Source organism: Saccopteryx leptura, chromosome 1, assembly GCF_036850995.1.
Source record: "Saccopteryx leptura isolate mSacLep1 chromosome 1, mSacLep1_pri_phased_curated, whole genome shotgun sequence".
NCBI lineage: Eukaryota > Metazoa > Chordata > Mammalia > Chiroptera > Emballonuridae > Saccopteryx > Saccopteryx leptura.
In genome coordinates, this window is record NC_089503.1 from 17,176,543 (window position 1) to 17,196,977 (window position 20,435).

The 20,435-nt window shown below is 53.6% G+C and overlaps 1 protein-coding gene across 2 annotated transcripts; it reads left to right on the forward strand.

The window, feature by feature from the left end:
* The first annotated feature begins 1,352 nt into the window (after positions 1–1,352).
* On the forward strand, positions 1,353–19,944 carry SPI1 (Spi-1 proto-oncogene). 2 transcript variants are annotated; one of them, XM_066360518.1, is made up of 5 exons: positions 1,353–1,608; positions 4,553–4,652; positions 17,647–17,834; positions 18,639–18,801; positions 19,235–19,944. In XM_066360518.1, the coding sequence occupies exons 1-5, from the start codon at positions 1,564–1,566 to the stop codon at positions 19,552–19,554; spliced, it is 816 nt and encodes a 271-aa protein (XP_066216615.1). In that variant the 5' UTR covers positions 1,353–1,563; the 3' UTR covers positions 19,555–19,944. The 2 variants fall into 2 exon arrangements, with proteins under 2 accessions (XP_066216615.1, XP_066216616.1); XM_066360519.1 differs by having other exon boundaries at positions 1,355–1,608; positions 4,556–4,652.
* The last annotated feature ends 491 nt before the right edge of the window (positions 19,945–20,435 follow it).

Here is a 20,435-nt window from a genome sequence, read left to right on the forward strand (position 1 = left end):
TGCTCAAGAAGTTCTTCCCCAGCGGAGTGGACTCACCGGAGATCAATGGATCAAAACATGTCTCCATTCATCCCTCTGCCTCCCAGACTAGATTAGGAGTTCTCTGAAGGCAGGGACCTTGTCCAACACTTTCCTGTTTTTCCAGCACTCAGTGTAGAATCAGAAAGTCAATTAATACTGGCAGGATGCACAGATAAAAGAATTAATGAATGAATGAATAAATTGATGAGTGGGTAGGTGGATGGATGAATGGGTGGGTACATAAATGAGTGGATGATTAGGTAGATGGATGGATGGGTGGAGAGCTAAATAGGTGGATGGATGGATGAGTAGATGGATAAATGGACAATGGGTGAACAGATTGATAGCTGGATATACAGAAGATAAACAGGAAATAGAGACTGATGAATGAATAACAGATGAATGGACTGATCTATGACATACAGACAACTAGATGAACAAGTAGATAAATAGATGGGTGAGTGGATGAATGGACTAGCAGATAAGTGAATGAATGAATGGACAGTTGGATAAACTAATAAATAAATGAATGTATGGCTGACTTTGATGGGTGGATAGATAGACAAATAAATAAACGAATGGATGGGGAAATAGATGAATGAATGGACAGATGAGAAAGTTTAGTAAGCTAGGAAGACTAGGTTGATATCCAGGCATTGGAAAAGAGTGGGGAAACAGATCTGGGCTGCGGGTAGTGCCCCCAGAGGTCTGGAAGAAGCAGTGGCACTCAGGAAGCCGGAGGAGTGGAATAAGAACCCAGGACCCTCCTTTGGTGGAAAGAAAGTCGGTGTGAAGGGACTGGGGTGGGGGGAGAGGAGAGCACATGTGCTGAAGACCTTGCCCTGGAGCCCAGCCTCAGGCCGGTGGAACCTAGGGGTAGGGGGCCCCCGGCCTAGGAGGAACCAGGCCTGGTAGTCCCCTGGGTCCAAACCCTCAGCCAGCCAGGCTGACCCCAGAAAGTAGAGGCCCCAAGAGTCCAACCCTACCAGGTCTGACCCTAACTAAGTTACTATTGGCCACATGGCAGGGGGTCTTGGGAGACGTAAGCATTTGTGGGGTTAGGGGTTAGAGCCTCACTACGGCTCTGGGCAGCAAAGGCCTCCCTGTGGTAGAGCTAGCCCTCCTCCCTTCCACTCTTCCTCCCCATCCCAGCCCCCAAGGATGCCCCTCACAGTCCCAGCTTCCTCTGGGCAGGGGCCTGGCCCCCATAGCCTCCCAGGCCAGCCCCTGGAGCACCACCTGCCCCAGCAGGCCAGAGACTTCCTGTAGTGTAAGAGAGATTTATGCAAACGGGCTGGGGTGGTGATGTCACCCCAAGGGGACTATCTTCCAGTGGCAGGCTCTACGATAAAATCAGGAACTTGCGCTGGCCCTGCAATGTCAAGGGAGGGGGCTCACGCAGGGCTCCTGTAGCTCAGGGGGCAGGCCTGAGCCCTGCGCCCGCCGGAGTCCGTCCAGCCCCCGACGGGGCTTCCCATCCCGAGGGGCTCCGCACTGGCCCCCACCGAGGCAGGGGACCTGACTGGCTTGGAGCTCGGCTGGATGTTACAGGCGTGCAAAATGGAAGGGTTTCCCCTCGTCCCCCCTGTGAGTACCGGGACTCCTCCACCAGCCCAATCTGTGGCCCTCGGACAGCCGCTGGCCTGGCCAACAGCCCTCCAGCTCAGTGGCTGCCCTCCCGGCTTGCTATCAGTGGGAAGCTGGCGTTTCCTCCCTGGAGCTCCTGGCCCGAGACCCAGCGAGGGGCTGTTGGGTCCTCAGAGCATGCCCTAGCGGACTGAGGCCGGGCCCACAGCGGGGCTGTGATCGGTGGGGCTGTGATCGGTGGGGCTGTGATCGGTGGGGCCTGAACAGTTATTTATAGATGGGACTTGGGTGGCAGGCCTGAGCTCCAGGGCAGGGTACTGGGCCGAGGATGGTGAGGGTGGCGGCAGAGAGGTGGCGGAGGAAGAGATGGGGACACGGGCATGCAGTGAAATTGGTCCCCGGGACAGTAAAGCCTGGAGAGCAGGAGGCAGCAGGCCGGAGGTCTTAGCTCACGGCCTGGAGCTCTGGGACACTGAGACTACTATAAGTCTGGGTCCCTGGTGCCTGGCCTGGGGCCTGGCAACGAGGACACGGTTGGCCAAAGGGTCTGGGCCTTAAGACCATAGATTCCCAAGGGGCAGAGACAGGGGCCAGCGATGGAGCAGAGACTAGGGCTGCAGTAAGGGCTGGCGCTAGGCTGGGGTTCAGGGGGAAGAGGCAGGGGCTGGGTTGGGGTCATCCTGGGGCTGAGATTGGGGCTGGGGAGGACCTGGTGAGTGTGGGGCTGGAGTTAGGACAGGGGCTGAAGCTGGGACGGGGACTGAGACTGGAGGGGAAGAAGCAGGACCAGGGGCCCTGGGAAGGATGGGGCAGCGGGCTGGGACAGATGCCCACAGTTCCTGCTTTGGGGTCAGTCGCAGCCTTCGGCAGGTGTCACACCTGAGCGCCCCCGAGAGGACTCCTTGCCCCTCTCTCACCCCTTCTGCACTCAGCAAGGGTGGGAGCCCCGGAGGCCAGAAGGGGCTTGGCAGGGCCTGCCCACTTGACTTAGCTTTGCCAGCCTGGAAGCAGCTCCCGCTACCCCGGGCCGCCCTCCCCAGCCGAGCCTCAGAGCCCCAGGGAGGCACCGCAGGCCTGACATCCTGCTTCTGCCTGCCCGGCCTGAAAACCCGGTGCTGGGCTCCCGGCCCCCTCACTCGGCGGACACGGCGCCAGCCTGCCCCATCCTGGCCCTAGCCCCCCTCACCCCACCTGGGGCCAAGAAAGTGGGGGGGCAGGCATGGGGTGATGGAGGTGGTCCCAGGAAGAGCCAGCTCTGTCTCAAGAAAACTTCAGGCCTAGGGCCTTGGACACCCTGTCTCTGACCCTTGACCTTTCAATCCCTAAACTCCAGATAGAGAGGGCCTTAAACTCCAGATAGCTTGGGCTCCCATACCAAACCCTTCCACCTCTCTTCCCAGACCAGGGGCTACTCTGAGCACTCCTGGGAAGGGGCTCCCAAGGCAGCCCTGGCCCCCAACCTAAGCCCCGAGGGCCAGAGTCACTGTTGTGCAATCCTTGGGCACACGCTTGGGGTGGGGAGAAGCCTGGTGACTGCTGGGAAGACTGTGGGTGTGCATGTCCCTGTCCCTGTGCCGTGTGTGAGGGGGCGGAGGCCGAGGAGGAAGGAGAGGAGGGAGGGCAGGAGGGAGGAGGAGGGAGGGGAGGAGGGAGGGAAGAGGCTGAGAAGAGGAGGGGAGGAGGGAGAAGAAGAGGGTGGGAGGACAGAGGGGAGAAGGGGGGAGTAGGGAAGAGGCTGAGAAGAGGAGGGGAGGAGGGAGAAGAAGAGGGTGGGAGGACAGAGGGGAGGAGGGGGGAGGAGGGAAGAGGCTGAGAGGAGGAGGGGAGGAGGGAGAAGAAGAGGGTGGGAGGACAGAGGGGAGGAGGGGGGAGTAGGGAAGAGGCTGAGAAGAGGAGGGGAGGAGGGAGAAGAAGAGGGTGGGAGGACAGAGGGGAGGAGGGGGGAGGAGGGAAGAGGCTGAGAAGAGGGGAGGAGGGAGGAGGAGGAGGGAGGGGAGGGAGGGGAGGAGGGGGGAGGGGAGGAAGGAATAGGCTGAGAAGAGGAGTGGAGGGGGGAGAGGAGGAGGAAGGATCCCAGTGAGGGTGTCAGAGGAGGAGGGATGAGGGGCGGTGAGAGGATCAGGCTCTGGCCATCCCATGGCCCCAAAGCCTGCTGGGTGAAAGCTGGAAGCCCATCAGCGGGCACAGCTATTGCCGTCCCTGCGCCCGGACATGCCTGGGGCCTGGGCAAGGCTGTGAGAGAGATGAGGGATTAGGGGGCTGTGGAGACGGCGGCAGGGGGACGGCAGGTGTGCTGTGAGGATGAGTGTGCAAGTGGAATGTGAGTGATTGTGGGAGGATACAGGTGCGAAGGTGAGTTTAATGTGCTTGAAGGCAAGTGTGTGGCTACACGTGTGAATCCAAGTGACTGTGTGAGCCTATAGGGTGAGTGCATGTGTGCATATGTGTGCATGTGACCACAAGTATGCGTGAATGTGAGTGACCTTTAGAGTGAGTGTGAGGACAAGTGTGAGGGGACCTGTGGGAGCGTGGGTGTGTGTCCTGGGGAATATGTGTAACTGGGAGCTGTGGGTGTGTCAGTGTGTACATGAGGGCAAGTCTGTGAGACGGGCTCGGGCACGCATGTGTGAGTGTGGCTGTGCAGCGCCTGTGCGGAGGGTGGGGTGGGGCGGGGGAGGCGGGGAGGCAGTGCTCTCCCCTCAACCTTGGTCTTTTTTTGATTTTTGATCTCCAGGGCCCCTGTCACCCCCTTTCTGCAGGGGCCAAGGCTCTTGCTCTCCTGGGTCCCTGCTCCCACTCTCTGTGGGCGCTCCCAGTCCCGAGTAGAGGGAGGCCCAATGTAGCTGTTCAGTCCGGGAGGGCGGCGCGGACGCAGCGTGCGGGGCGCTGCGCTGGGCTGGGGTCTGCCCACCACAGTCCGAGTCCTGACACCCTCTTCTCTCAGCAGCCATCGGAGGACCTAGTTCCTTATGACACAGACCTGTACCAGCGCCAGACGCATGAGTATTACCCCTATCTCAGCAGTGATGGAGAAAGCCACAGTGGTGAGTACAGGGCCCGCCCCGCCCACTTCCCCAGCCGGGCCTGAGTCCTGAGTGACGCCTGGGGTCTGGACAGAGAAAAAAGAAGAAATGGTTCCCAGAGCTTCTTTGGAATTTGAGAATTGGGTTAAGCTACTTCCTAAGGGATGTGAATTCACTGCCCTAAACCCCACACTACGCCACAGCCCAGCCTCTATTTACTGAGCATCTTTGGTGTGCACGAGGCCAGATTCTTCCACGTTTATCTTCTTATCCAATCCTTGTGGTCCTTTTACAAATGAGGAAACAGACTTAGGGAGCTAAGTGATTTGGACAAGGTCGCACCACGGGTCTGGGGAACCAGGTCTGTCTGCTACAGGTCCAGTGTTTTTCCACCCCCGACCTCGAATGTCTCCTCCTCCTCTCTGTTCTTGTCACCCTCACCCTGAACAGTTGGTGCAGGCCTACTCCCTCCTGTGTGTGGCTAGCAGCGACTTTAACCTCTATGGCACTTGGGGCCAGATAATTCTATGTCGTGAAAGCTGCCCTATACATTGTGGAATATTTGGTGGTGTCCCTCGCTTCTACCCACTAGATGTCAGTAGAGCCACCAGTCATGACAACCAAAACCGCCTCCACACTTTGTGGAATGTTCCCTGGAGGGGCAGAATGACCCCGATTTGACCATTGCTGGTCTAAAGGAATGGCTCTGAGGGTTCCCATATCCAGCAGGGACTGAAACCCCTCTTTGCTGGGATGGGGGTGAGAATGGGGCCTGGACTAGAGAATCCTTCTGTCTGGGTGCAGCTGCCACCCCAAGGCCCAGCCTTGATCCTGGAGCAAAGTCAGGGGAGGAGAGAGGTGCCAGGGACCTAGGCAGTGGGCTGTGAGTGCATCTGGGCATATTGATGGGGACACCCCTGAACCAAAGGTGACATTGCCTCGTTAACAGGTGCTCAGCAGGGTTCCGAGGCCTGGGCAGGCCGGATGCGGGGATGTCTGCAGCCCTGCAGGGAGAGGCACCCTGGGTGCCATAGCTGAGCAAGGCTGCACACTTGAAGCCACAGCTGGGGGCCAGTCACACCCTGATGCCACATCCAGGGCTGTCACACGAGGCAAGTCCTTACTTAGGGCTTGCATGGATGCCAAACCTTGTGGACAGTCCCACCTGGAACTCACACCTGGCAACTGTCACAAAGCCCACACCTGGAAGCCAGGCCTGGGAGGAGGTGGTGGATGGACCTCGTGGCCACTTCAAGAAACACACAGGTTTCTTTCAGGACCCCAGGGCTTTAAACTTGTTTATAATTATACAAGAGATGCATCCTCTCTGTAGAAAAGCCGGACAATTCAGAGAGAAATTCTCCCTCGTTCAACTCTACCTCCAGCTCCCACCACCAAGATGGGGTCTCTATGAGTCAGAGAGACCTTTACACACCCCTAGCAGTCAGGACCTGAGCAGGTCCCTCTGGCTTGAGGACTGGCGCCCCCTGGTGGCTCCAGGCAGCAGGGTGCTCGGGTCCAGGCAAACTCAGGGCTGCCTGGGACTGCTTCCAGTATTAAGGATCCTTTGGGCTCTGGCCTGACGCCCCTCTCAGTTTCACTGAGTGTGGGTGCATCTCCTTCAAGTCTACTGAAGCCTTGGATTTTCCCTCCTGCAATATGGGAGTGCTGTTCCTATATTTAGAAACGAGCTAGGCCTGGGGATGGCTAATGGAGGGAGTGAGAACTTTAGAGAAAGCCAGTGCTTTCTTGGTTCAGTGCCCAGGAAGCTCCCTTATATCTGGGTGGGGCTCTAGGAAAGACTCCTGATTAGATGTCTGAGCCCCGGTTTGGGTCATGAAGCCACAGTATCTTCAGAGAGTCGTCCCATGTCACCTCATCTCCCAACCCCTACTTGTCTAGGCATCCGATCTGGCCCTTCCTGACACCTGTTGGAAGGTATCGGCCGAGGACTTAGGAGTGGAGACAACCCCACATCCCTCCCCCAGCTATGTCTGAGGCAGTGAGGCTTCATGAAAAGACACTGCGGGCAGACCCCGAGTCTAGTCCTGCCTGGTTCCGTCACTCACCAGTGTGTAACCTTGGAGATAGTGACTTAACGTCCCTGAGCCCCTGGGACAGATCAACCAGCCACCCAGCCACCCAGCACTGACTGTCCAGCCCACCTGCCCACACATCCCCCAAGTGGCCTCTGATTAGATGCCTGCACCAGACTCTGTTCTAGGCACTGGAGCTCCTTGGAGCTACGGTCCAGTGAGCGAGACACAGTGAACAAGCAGATAAGCAGACATGTAATCGTAAGTCCTTTAAAAAGCAGAGTAATTCATGTGGGGTGTCTCTGTGGGGGGCTACTTTATTTGGGTTTTTTTTGTGTGTTTTTTTTTTCATTTTTCCAAAGCTGGAAACAGGGAGGCAGTCAGACAGACTCCCGCATGCGCCCGACCGGGATCCACCCGGCATGCCCACCAGGGGCGATGTTCTGCCCCTCTGGGGCATCGCTCTGTTATATCCAGAGCCATTCTAGCACCTGAGGCAGAGGCCACAGAGCCATCCCCAGTGCCCGGGCCATCTTTGCTCTAATGGAGCCTTGGCTGCGGGAGGGGAAGAGAGAGACAGAGAGGAAGGCTAGGAGGAGAGGTGGAGAAGCAGATGGGTGCTTCTCCTGTATGCCCTGGCCGGGAATCGAACCCGGGACTCCTGCACGCCAGGCCAACGCTCTACCGCTGAGCCAACCGGCCAGGACCTGTGGGGGGCTACTTTAATGTGGGTGGTCAGGGAGGGCCTCTGAGGTGGTGACACTTGGGTGGACATCTGAGTGAAGAAAAGGCAGCTGGAGGGCAGGGTGACCTTGGCACAGGTCCAGAGTGGCTGTGAGCAGGGGGTGAAGACATGCAGATAAAATGAAGCCAGGGGGTCTGCAGGAGGCAGACCACACAGGGCCTGAAGGCCGTGACCAGTTTGAATTTTATCCTACAAACAATAAGAGCCATTGGAGGTTTTGAGCAGGAAAATAACATGATCTGAATAACCTTCTGTGTGTGTGCGGTTTGGTGAAAAGCTAAATATATTTTAAATCTTTAATATTTATTTATTTATTTCACGAATAGGGGACAGAGAGACAGGAAGGGAGAGATATGAGAAGCATCAACTCCTAGTGGTGGCACTTTTGTTGTTCATTGATTGCTTTCTCATATGTGCCTTGACTGGGGGTCTCCTGCCAGGCCAGTGACCCCTCACTCCAGCCAGTGATCTTGGGCTTTAAGCCAGTGAACTTTGGATTCAAGCCAGCAACCATGGAGCCGTGTCTATGATCCCGTGCTCAAGCCGAGGACCCCGCGCTCAAGCTGGTGAGCCCGTGCTCAAGCCAGCAAACTTGGGGTTTCAATCCTGGGACTTCAGCATCTCAGGTGGATGTTTCAAACCTGGGTCCTCTGTGTCCCAGTCCAACGCTCTGTCCACTGCGCCAGTGCCTGGTTGGGCATTTCTTTATTCATTTACAAACATTTATTGATTAGCTTCCATATTCTAGGTGGAGATGAATCTAGCTTGATTTTTAAATTTGAGGCTGTATTCACTTGTACTATGAAAGAAAAGAATTGCCTTTCTAGTCATTCACATTACACACACTCACTCACATACTTCACACATATATCAAGGTAATTATATAGTAACTTTTTCCTTTTTCTAGTTTTATTACATAACTGACATATAACACTGTATGAATTTAAGGTGTACCGCATAATAACCTCCCACATACATATATTGTGAAATGATTACCACAAGTTTAGTTATCATCTATCACCTCGTGTAGTTACAAAATTTTTATTTTTTTGTGATGAGAACTTTTAGGATTTACTCTCTTAGCAACTTTTAAGATAGTAGCACACAGCGGTGTTAACTGTGGTCACCATGCTGTGCATTACCTCCCAGGACTCACTTATCTTATAACTGACAGTTTATGCTTTTGACCACCTTCAGCCAACACCCCACCCCCACCCAGCCTCTGGCAACCACAAATCTGATCTCTTTGTTTCTATGAGTTTTCTTTTTTTAAGATTTCATATGTAAGTGAGATCACACAGTATTTGTCATTCTCTGTACAGCAACTTTTGTCAAATCAGTATCTGAGTTTCCCGTTATTAGGACCATGTGAGTAAGACTCGGTGGACTTTACCTGCACACTCTCGCCCCGCCTTTCTGGGGGGGGCAGTGCAGCAAGGAGATTGGAGCCTCATCCTGGGACCAGGCTGCGGGAGGTCTCGCCCCACCTCCCCATTACTACTGGGGTGACCATGGGCAGGATACTTCACCTCTCTGTGTCTCAACTTTCTGAATACTTCACATGCTTAGATCATGAACGTTACACTACAAGGATTTGTTATTCTTTTTTTTTTTTTTTTCAAGAGAGAAAGGGAGAGAGATGAGAAGAATCAACTCATAGTTGTGGCACTTTCAGTTGTTCATTGATTGCTTCTCATATGTTCTTTGACCAGAAAGCTCCAGCCAAGCCAGTGAGCCTTTGCTCAAGCCAGTTGCCTTGGGCTTCAAGTCAGTGACCTTGGGCTCAAGCCAGTGACCTTGGGCTCAAGCCAGTGACCTAGGGGTTGCAAACCTGGGTCCTCAGCATCCCAGGTGGATGCTCTATCCACTGTGCCTCAACCTGGTCAGGCAGGATTTGTTATTCTTATCAGCACAGTTTCCTAAGAAAGGGTGAGGGTTGGTGTAAGGTTTTGCAGTTGTTTGTTTTTACCTCGTGTTTCTAATCTATGCTCTCATTTGATTAATATATATTAGCTTGAGTGTGTATAGAAATCTGGGTTAAAAATAATTTTTTTCTTTAGAAAAAAAAAATTTTTTTTTCTGAAGTGAGAAGTGGGGAGGCAGACAGACTCCTGCATGCGCCCGACTGGGATCTACGCAGCAAGCCCACTAGGGGGCGATGCTCTGCCCATCTGGGGCGTTGCTCTGTTGCAGCTAGAGTCATTTTAGCGCCTGAGGCCAAGGTCATGGAGCTATTCTCAGTGCCTGGGGCTAACTTTGCACCAATGGAGCCCTGGCTGTGGGAGGGGAAGAGAGAGGCAGAGAGGAAGGAGAGGGGGAGGGGTGGAGAAGCAAATGGGCGCTTCTCCTATGTGCCCTGGCCGGGAATCGAACCCGGGTCCCCCGCACGCCAGGCCGACACTCTACTGCTGAGCCAACCGGCCAGGACCCCCTTAGAAATTTTTTAAAGCATTTTTCTACAGTCTCTTGGTTACCAGATGTTCTTATTCAATAAGATGCCTTTTCTTTCAATGTCCTCTTTTTTTAAAAAAAAGTGAAAGGAGGGCCTGACCTGTGGTGGCGCAGTGGATAAAGCGTCGACCTGGAAATGCTGAGGTTGTCGGTTTGAAAACCTGGGCTTGCCTGGTCAAGGCACATATGGGAGTTGATGCTTCCAGCTCCTCCCCCCTTCTCTCTCTCTGTCTTTCTCTCTCTTCCTCTCTCTCTCCTCTCTAAAAATGAATAAATTAAAAAAAAAAAAAACATAACCCAATGATAACCTATTTAAAAAAATAAATAAATAAAAGTGAAAGGAGGGGAGATAGTGAGACAGACTCCTGCATGCACCCTGACTAGGACCCAACTGGCAACCCCATCTGGGACCAATACTCAAATCAAGCGAACTATCCTCAGTGCCAGGCCAATGCTCGAACCAATTGAGCCACTGGCTGTGGGAGGAGAAGAGGGAAAGGGGAGAGGAAGGGGGACAGAAGCAGATGGTCACTTCTCCTGTGTGCCCTGATTGGGAATCGAACCCAGAACATTTATATGCTGGGCTGACACCTATCCACTGAGCAACAGGCCAGGGCCATGTCCTCTTTTCTTAATGGTAACCTATTGTTTGTTTATTTTTTTGTTTAGTTTTGTTTTGACTCTCCAGAAGTTTATAGTCTCTTTTCCCAATAGTGATTCCACTGAATAAGTTTTTTCCTTTTTTATTATTATTATTATTTTAAGGGTTTTATTTATTGATTTTATATGAGAAAGGAGAAAGGATGGGTGGAGCGAGAAGTATCAACTCATAGTTGCTTCACTGTAGTTGTTCATCGCTTGCTAGTTGCTTGTTGTGTGTGCCTTGACTGGGCGAGCCCAGAGTTCCAAGCTGGCGACTCTGCGTCCCAGGCTGACACTCTATCCACTGCACCACCACAGGCCAGGCTTTTTCTTTATTTTTGATTATAGAGAGAGGGAGAGAGAGAAACATTGATTTGTTGTCCCACTTACTTATGCATTCATTGGCTTATTCTTGTATGTGCCCTGATTGGGGATGCCCCTTGGCATATGGGGACAATAATTAACTGCCAGGGCTGAATGAGCTTTTGAAAAGATTACTTTGGCTGCTCTGTGGAGAGTAGATGCAGAGGAAGCAAGAATAGGAACAGGGAGAAAGTACAGGTAGGAAACTGTTGGAATAATTCAGGCAACGGATGACGGTGGCTTGGATAAGGGTGCTGGCAGTAGAGACAGGAAAGAGTGACTAAATTCAGGATAGATTCGGAAGGCAGGATGCACAGAATTAGCTATTTGTTATTATAATTTAAATGTGGTGAAATACACACAGTAGGAAATTTACCGTCTTCATCCTCTTTAAGCGCCCATTCAGTGGCAGTGCACGCACTCACATTGCTGTGTGACCACTGCTATCGTCCATCTCCAGAGCTCTTTCATCCTGTAGACTGACTCTGCGTCCCCATTGAGCACCAGCTCCCCAGTGCCCCTCCCCTCAGCCCCGGGGAACCACCGTTCTATTTCCTGTCTCTCTGCCTCAGGTACCACGTCTGAGTGAAATCGTGCAGTGTTTGTTGTTCTGTGACTGGCTTATTTCATTCAGCCTAATGTCCTCAAGGTTCACCCATGTTGCAGCATGCGTCAGAATTTCTTTTTTTTTTTTTAGGGCGGAATAATATTCCACCATATGTATATAGTACACTTTGTTTACCCATTTGTCTGTCAGTGGACACCTGGGCTGCTTTTAGGTGTTGTGAATAATGCTTCTATGGACAAGGGTGTACAGATATCTCTCCCAATCCCTGCCTCCCAGTTCTTTTGGGTAGATACCCAGAAGTGGATTTTTGGATCATATGGTAAATGTATTTTTAACTTTTGAGGAACCGCCACACTGTTTTCCACAGCGGTGGCACCAGTTTACATTCCCACCAGCAGTGCACAAGTGTTCCAGTTTCTCCACATCCTTGCCAGCACTTGTCATTTTCTATTTTTGGATAATAGCTATTCTGCTGGGTTCGATAGGATTTGCCATTTGTGATGGGATTCGTAAAGGAAATAAAGTTCCAAAGTATGATTCCTTCTCTCCATCCGTCCATCTTTCAAAATACTCTTTCATTCTTTCATACCACTAATCACTGACCAACCTATTCACACATCAATCTAATCATCCACTCACTCACTTTCCAAATGCCCTTCCCTCCACCTACCAAATCCTCCACCCATCTCCCACTGGCTTATTTATCTAATAAATTTATACAAGCCTCTTTTATTTTTTTCTTCTTTTCAAAGTAAGAGGAGGGGAGATAGCGAGACAGGCTCCCACATGTGCCCTGACAGGGATCCACCTGGCCACCTCCATCTGGGGCTGATGCTCTGCCCATCTGGGGCCATGCTCACCACTGAGATATTTTTAACACTTGGGGTAGGGGCTCCATGGAGCCATCTTCAGCTCCTGGGGCCGATGTGCTCAAACCAATCGAGACATGGCTGCGGGAGGAGAAGAGAGAAAAAAAGAAGAGGGAGGCGGAGGGTGGAGAAGCAGATGGTCACTTTTCTTGTGTGCTCTGACCAGGAATCGAACCCAGGACATCCACATACTGGGCCAATACTCTACCACTGAGCCAACCATCCAGAGCCTATATAAGCCTCTTTTATATTCCAGGCACATTGCTAGGTGCTGTGCAATGAATAAAACTCAGGTCCTGCCTGACCTGTGGTGGCGCAGTGGATAAAGCGTCGACCTAGAAATGCTGAGGTTGCCGGTTCGAAACCCTGGGCTTGCCTGGTCAAGGCACATATGGGAGTTGATGCTTCCAGCTCCTCCCCCCCTCCTGTGTGTGTGTGTGTGTGTGTGTCTCTCTCTCTCTCCTCTCTCCCTCTCTCTCTCCTCTCTAAAATGAATAAATAAAAATTTTAAAAAAATTAAAAAAAAAACCAACAAAAAAAAACTCAGGTCCTGCCAGATTTGTTTTTGCAACAAGGGAAATAACCAATGCCCTAATAATGAGGATGCAAGGTAGAGAGTAACGAGTACCACGAGACCTGGAGCTCTCTACTCCGGGCCTTCAGTTCCCATCTCTGAACAGTGTGCAGGAGGCTGGCCCTCAGGAGCCCCCGTCCAATGCTCTGTAATTTCCTGAGAAGGTTTCTTCTCAGCTCTTACTTTCTTAATTCCTCATCTTCCTTCTCTGTCTTGTTCTTACTTCTTCTCCCCTGGGGGAGACCTGGCTTCAGGCTGGGGTTTCTGCTCTGAGGACATAAGGTCAACTGAGTGACACTTAAGGCTTGACTTTTTTTGGAGTGTGTGGGGGGTTGTTTTAAATATTTTATTTTTGTCCTGGTGACATACAAGTATCAGTGACACCAAAACACCGAGTAAGAATAGGGATGTGTGGATAGGACTTTGGTCCTGGATTAGGAGCTGGTTTAGAGGAAGGAAATGAGAGATTTAGATGAATGGGTCGTGCTGGCCGGCTGGAGGATGGGTGGATGGATGGATGGATTGATGATGGACAGATAATGGTTGGATGATGAATGGATGAAGAATGGGTGGCGGATGAGGGGTGGATGATGGCAGACAGACAGATGGATGAGAGCAGTCAGTAAAGTCTGTCACCGTGGTTGGACTTAAAGCTCATCGGCAGTCTTGTTCCTCGGAGGTGGTACGGTAGAGTGGTAAGAGTTCAGTCCCTGGGGACCTACACAGCTGGGTTTGGATCCTGACTCTAGCAATGACGGCCTGTGGACTAGGGACTTAATTTCTTTGAATCAGAGCTTCCTCGTGTGCGAAAGGAAGATAATCCTATAGTAGCCATCCGGTGGGTCCCAAGACTGCAGGCTTTTCTAGCTTCCCCAGTGACTCTGATGAAGAGCTGCTGTGACCCTCTCGGGGAAAGGCCGGCCTCAGGGCTGCTGTGACCCTCTCGGGGAAAGGCCGGCCTCAGGGCTGCTGTGACCCTCTCCGGGAAAGGCCGGCCTCAGGCCGGGGCCACCACAGTGAGCCCGTGGGTCCCTGTGGAGCTGGAACAGAGGTGGGGAGCAGGAGGGAGAGAGCCGTCAGGGCCGTCCCCCCCACACCTGGTCAGAGCGAAGGGGAGGGTTAAACGAGAGAATGTGGATTAAGTACTTAGCACGGTGCCTGGCACATAAAAACACACCGAAAGGTAGCTTTTATTGGTTGTTTTATTAAATATTGATTGAGGCTTACTATGTGTTAGGTGCCCAACAGGCTCTGGAAAGGATGGTCCAGAGCTATCTCAGATATGCAGGTGACAGACATATTCTTTCAAGGAACAGAGAATCGTGCTAAGGAGGCGTACGTTGCAGGATGGCCTGGTGGCCCACTGATGGGACAGAAAGGGATAAAGCAATACACTCATGAACAGTCGTTTAGAAATGAGGTCCAAAGAGCCTGGGAGTGCTCACCTTTGCAGTAGGAAGAACTCCTTTTCTTTCTTTAAAACATTTTTTTTATTAAGTGAGAGGCAAGGAGGCAGAGAGAGAGATAGACTCCTGCATGTCACGTACCCAACAGGGATCCACCTGGCAAGCCCCTCACCAGCTGATGCTCTGCCCATATGTGGCCACTGCTCTGTTGCTCTGCAACTGAGCTATTTTAGCACCTGAGGTAAGGCCATGGAGCCATCCTCAGTGCCTGGGCCAACTTGCTCAAACCATTTGAGCCATGGCTGAAGAGAGGAAGAAAGAGAGTAAGAGAGAGAGAGAGAAGGGGGAGGGATGGAGAAGCAGATGGGCGTTTCTCCTGTGTGCCCTAACCAGGAATTGAACCCAGGACTTCCACACACCGGGCAAATGCTCTACCACTGAGCCAACTGGCCAGGGCCTAGGAAGGACTCCTTATACCTAATGTGTTCCTTCAGAGGGTCCTGTGCGGGACCATCTTTGCTTACTAGCCAGCATTTATTACATAATTGCCTGAGCACCCAGATCAAGGGTAAAAGCGAGGTTTCCATTGGGCCTTTTGAAACCTTAATTATAGCTCAAGAGTCTCCGTTGCAGTTTTCAGGGGACCCCGGGGCAGGGTTCCAGAACTTCAGTGAGCAAAGGAACCTCCTTAGGACCCTGTTAAATTCCAGATTCCCAGCTTCCTTCTCAGCACTTCTGAGTAAGTGGGTCTCCAGTGGGCCCCAAACCTGCAGGCTTTCCCAGGTCCCCATGTGATGCTGATGAAGGGCTACTGTGACTCGCTTTGGGAAGTATTGGCCTCAGGCCGGGGCCACCAGCGTGAGCCCACGGGTCTCAGGTGGAGCTGGAACACAGGTGAGGAGCAGGAGGGAGAGAGCAGTCAGGGCCGTCCCCCCCACACCTGGAGAGCTGCATGTACTCAGGGCCCCCAGCCCCCAACGGGAGTGGGCGTGAGAGTGGGGGGTTGGTGGACGGTAGCGATGAGGCATTCTACCAACAACTGAACACTTCAGCTTGGGCAGGGGAAGGGGAAGATGGGAAGGGCCGGGAGTGCAGCTGGAGGGTGGGTTTACAGCTGAAGGGGACCCAGATCTGCTCACTAAACCCCAGGGCCCTCTGCCTGACCTGTGGTGGCGCAGTGGATAGGGCATCAACCTGGAAATGCTGAGGTCGCAGGTTCGAGACCCTGGGCTTGCCTGGTCAAGGCACGTGTGGGAGTTGATGCTTCCAGCTCCTCCCCCCTTCTCTCTCTGTCTCTCCCTCTCCTCTCTAAAAAAAAAAAAAGAATAAATTAAAAAAAAAATTTAAACTCCAGGGCCCTCAAAGGGCCCTGTCTGAAGGACCGAGCCAGCTCTCCCGCAGCAAGCCGAGAGTTTCGGGATCGTGCCAGCTCACAGAAAGACAGAGGTGCAAATGAAGTGTTGTTTTGTTTTCCCTTCAGGTTTTCAGAAGATTTTGTGGAGGAGAGTCAGAGGGAGTTCTTAAGAGAATAAGATTTAGTCCTTCATTCATTCAGTCAGGAAATGTTTGTTGTGTGCCTGCAGGGTCTAGGCACCAGGAACAAAGAATCAAATAAAAAACGTCACTGCCATTGTGGTTCAATGCTGGGGCCCCAACTCCAGCCTTTGGGAGAGAGAGGGCGTGCCAGCGCCCCTAAGACTATTTCTCTGTGCCATCCACTAAGATGATGGGAGCCAGGGGAAGAAGAGGAAGTAATTATATATTAAAGCATCTGTCCTTTGCTCAAGTGCTAACTCAGGCTCTTCAGAGTAAAATAGAAATAGTAGTAATAATAATCAATGTTTATTGAGTCTTACTTGGTGCCAGGTTCTAGTCTAAGCCCTGTGCAGGCTCGTTTTATCCTCATAAGCCTAGGAAACGGGTGTAGTCATTAGCCCCATTTTATAAGTGAGGTAACTGAGGCTTAGAGAAGTACAATGACCCACCCATGTCACACAGCAGTAAATGGCAGAGTCAGAATTTGAACCCAGCTCTGCCTGACTCCCAACTCATGTATTTCTCTCCTCTGTGTCATAAAGCTGTACAGAGGTGGGAGTCTGGATTGGGGGAGCAAATGATTTCATACGTGGAGGGGACATCAGTAACTACCCAGCTGGGTCTCCAACTTTCAGAGTTTTTCTGGGTCACATAGCAAAGCCATCCCAAAGCCAAAAAAACCACATCTTTTCTCAGGTTTGTGCGAGAGACCAAAAAAGAGGGAGACAGACAGACACGTCCACATCGCACGCACATGCGCACGTGGGGCTGGTGCTGGTCCCATGCAGAGCCCTGTGCTGGTCCCAGAGACGCTGCCCCGGCCTAGTATCCTGCACACTCTGTCTTTGGGTCACATGAAAAAATAAGTCTTGTCACTTTGTCACCACATCTTCTAGACCCAAAATGCACCCAGGAAATCCTCAGGCACGTGGCAGTTTTTGTTCCTGGAAAAGGGACCAGAGGAACCATGCTGAGGACCTGCCTGGGTCCCAAGACAGGGCTCCCAGTGGCATGCGGCTACTCCCCAGACTTGAATCCACCCCACCACAGACTGAAAGCACCCGTGGGGGAGTTTCCAGGAAAGCCTCGAGTCCTGGCAACCTCGCAGGGACACAAACACAGCCGCCACGGCCCGGCTTGAACGGGGCAGCACCGAGAGCCTGGACTGGTTCTGGTTTGGGAAGAATGTCAGCCCTGTGACTTTGCAGTCACACACCTTGGCCATGTGACAAGGTGTGCGCATGTGACTGGGGGCAGCCTGTCAGTCCGGGAACCACTGGGAGATCTTACGGGTGGTGGGGTGGGAACCAGCCTTCTCCGAGGGCCTACTTTGGGGCTGGGAGGCTTGCAAATGTGAACTCATAGGTAATCTCCTGATAACGATTATCCCCACTTTACAGGTGAGTCAGCTGAGGCCAGAGAGGTCCATGCGTGTGCCTGATGTCACACAGAAATTAAAGGTCAGAGCCAGGATTCAGACTCTGGCTCGAAACCCTGCGTCCTTGTGGCGGCTGGGGAGGCAGGACGGAAGCATTGAGAACGCAGGCTCTGCTTCAGCCCTGGGTCCTGACTCTGCCACTGTCCAGGCCTTCGCCCATGGGCACGTTACGTCTGTCTCCTCTCCGGGCCGCAGGGTCCTCACCTATAAAATGGGGATTGTCAAATAACGAGCTGGGTAGGGAGATGGTGGATGTCAACACGCAGCCCAGCCTGGTCTGTGGGGATTGCTCCATACGGCCTGGTAGTCTTATTTTTTCAGTTATTCTAAACTTTTCCTGCTGGGCCCACCCCGGACTCACCCTATACTGCCCGGCTGTGCCCGCAGACCATTACTGGGACTTCCACCCGCACCACGTGCACAGCGAGTTCGACAGCTTCGCGGAGAACCACTTCACCGAGCTGCAGAGCGTGCAGCCCCCGCAGCTGCAGCAGCTCTACCGCCACATGGAGCTGGAGCAGATGCACGTGCTGGACACCCCCATGGCGCCCACGCACGCCGGCCTCGGCCACCAGGTGCGTGCGGCCTGGCACGGCCTGTGGTGAGGCCCGGGCTTCGCAGGAAGCTGACAAAGGCTCTTACTCAACCCGGCTTCCTGTCCCACAGCGCCAACGGTGGCTGGTGCCCCAACGGCTCCTCCTGACCCTCCAACTGACCTCGTGACCCCGCACCCTTTATCTCCTCTCCCCCTCATGATGGACAGAGCCCAGATAATCCCCCCCACTGACCCACCTGACCCCAACAGCCTGTTGTTGACACTAACTGGCTGCAACCCTCATTCACTGGCCCCTCAGGGGTCTGGTGTCTAGGTCACTGAGCACAGACCTGCGCTGACCTCTACTGGCCCCTTCTGCTCCCCACCGACCCCCTTTCCTGACCCTCCTCAGCCCCACCCACCCTAACCCTGGCTCGTGACCTCCTTGGGCCTCCATTACCAGCCCTGACCTCCACTGCCCCTTCACCTGCTTGTCACCCACTCGCTCGTTGGCCCCTCTTCTCCCTGTGGCCACTGCCAGTCCATGCTTTTTTGCGTGTGAGAAAAAAGGGCCCTTCCCTGGGCCACTAGGCCCTGAACCAGGCGGCCCAGCCGGGCGGGACTTCAGCAGTCCCTCGTCCCCATGATCTGCACCCTGTGTGGGATGGGCCTGCCTGGAACCTGGCTGACCGCCCGGTCCCCAGCCTTCTTTCAACCCTTTCTGGCCCCTAGTGACCTCCCCACCCTCAGCAGCCGCTCTTCCCTCATTCAGTGACCCCGGCCCGGCAGCCCTGAGTTCCGAACGTCCCTCCTGACCTCAACTCTCTCCCCCCCACCTCTCCAGGTCCCCTACCTGCCCCGCATGTGCCTCCCGTACCCCTCCATGTCCCCAGCCCAGCCCAGCACGGACGAGGAGGAGGGCGAGCGGCAGAGTCCCCCGCTGGAGGTGTCTGACGGGGAGGCTGACGGCCTGGAGCCCGGGCCAGGCCTCCTGCACGGGGAAACAGGTAGGGGGGCTTGCCCGGCCCCAACTCGGGCTGTATTTGTGCCCTAGGCCCACCCAGCCAAGGCCGTCTGACACAGCGGTCCCACCAGAGCTGAGTGTGTGTGTGTACTTGTGAGTGTGTGAACATTTGCCGATGTGTATGTTCACGTATGTATTATGGGAGCAGCTATGACCGTCTATACTTACGGATGTGTCTGTGAGTACATGTGCATGCAAGTTGTGGGTGTACACAGGCCTCTCTGTGACTGAGCATGGGTGGGTGGGTGTGCATCTGCGCCCCTCTGTGCTAAGTGTGTGTGTGCCAGGAATAGGGTGGAGGCGCTGGTTTCCCTGTAGACCTCCCCCAATCCTGTCCTTCCCCAAAGACAGCCAGCAGGGGCCCTTAATGCGGGGCGCTGGGCGTGGCCGGGGCGCTGACCACCTCCCACCCACAGGCAGCAAGAAGAAGATCCGCCTGTACCAGTTCCTGCTCGACCTGCTCCGCAGTGGTGACATGAAGGACAGCATCTGGTGGGTGGACAAGGACAAGGGCACCTTCCAGTTCTCGTCCAAGCACAAGGAGGCGCTGGCACACCGCTGGGGCATCCAGAAGGGCAACCGGAAGAAGATGACTTACCAGAAGATGGCCCGCGCACTGCGCAACTATGGCAAGACGGGCGAGGTCAAGAAGGTCAAGAAGAAGCTCACCTACCAGTTCAGCGGGGAGGTGCTGGGCCGCGGGGGCCTGGCCGATCGACGCCACCCGCCCCACTGAGCCCGGGTGAGCGACCTGCTGGGCCCGCCAGGCCTCTACGCAGGCCATAGCATTAACCCCTCGCCCGGCCTGGACACAGGGAGGGAAAGCTCCCAGGGGCCAGGGCAGGACTGTGGCGGGCCGGGCCTCGCCTCACCGCCCACTCCCTCCTCCTCTAAGCTCCCACCCACATCCCTGCTTCATCTCCCACCAGGACTCCAGCTCCAGCTCCAGCTCCAAAAGGCACTTGGGCGTCTGACCCTTGGCTTAATACAGTCAGGTGCTTCCTGGGGAGTTCGAAGTCATCATATCTATGTAAATTGAACCCTCCTTTTAAGCCTCTCTCCCTTCTCACACCTCTATCCATTAGCTTCTACATATTAAAGTTATTAAAATTGTTTGTGCACCTTGTCTGGGCCCTCTGTGTGACCTTTCCTTCTCCCCTGTGTCTGTCTATTGGGCGTTTACTGAGGCCTCTACCCAGTGCTTAGATGCTGGGGCCGTGATGACACAGTAATCGGTCAGGAGCTAGAGCTGGTGGAAAAAACAAGTCCCCAGTTGTATTTAGGGGAATAAATCATTAAAAAACCCTAAACACCTGATAAATAGGTTTCTTAGAAGTCTCCATGAGCCTGACCGGTGGTGGCATAGTGGATAGAGCATAGACCTGGGACGCTGAGGTCCCAGGTTCAAAATCATGAGGTCGCCAGTTTGAGTGCGGGCTCACCAGCTTGAGCGCAGGCAGGGTTGCCGGTTGCCAGCTTGAGCGTGAGAAAATCGACATGATCCCATGGTCACTGGCTTGAGCCCAAGGTCGCTGGCTTGAGCAAGGGGTCACTGACTCAGCTGGAGCACCTCTGAGACGCAATCAACGAACAACTAAAGTGCCACAACTACAAGTT

Coding starts and splice junctions, on each gene's coding strand:
- SPI1 (XM_066360518.1), top strand. CDS start 1,564: ATGTTACAGGCGTGCAAAATGGAAGGGTTTCCCCTCGTCCCCCCT. Junction 1,609..4,552: donor GGTTTCCCCTCGTCCCCCCT/GTGAGTACCGGG, acceptor CTCTTCTCTCAG/CAGCCATCGGAGGACCTAGT. Junction 17,835..18,638: donor ACGCCGGCCTCGGCCACCAG/GTGCGTGCGGCC, acceptor CCACCTCTCCAG/GTCCCCTACCTGCCCCGCAT.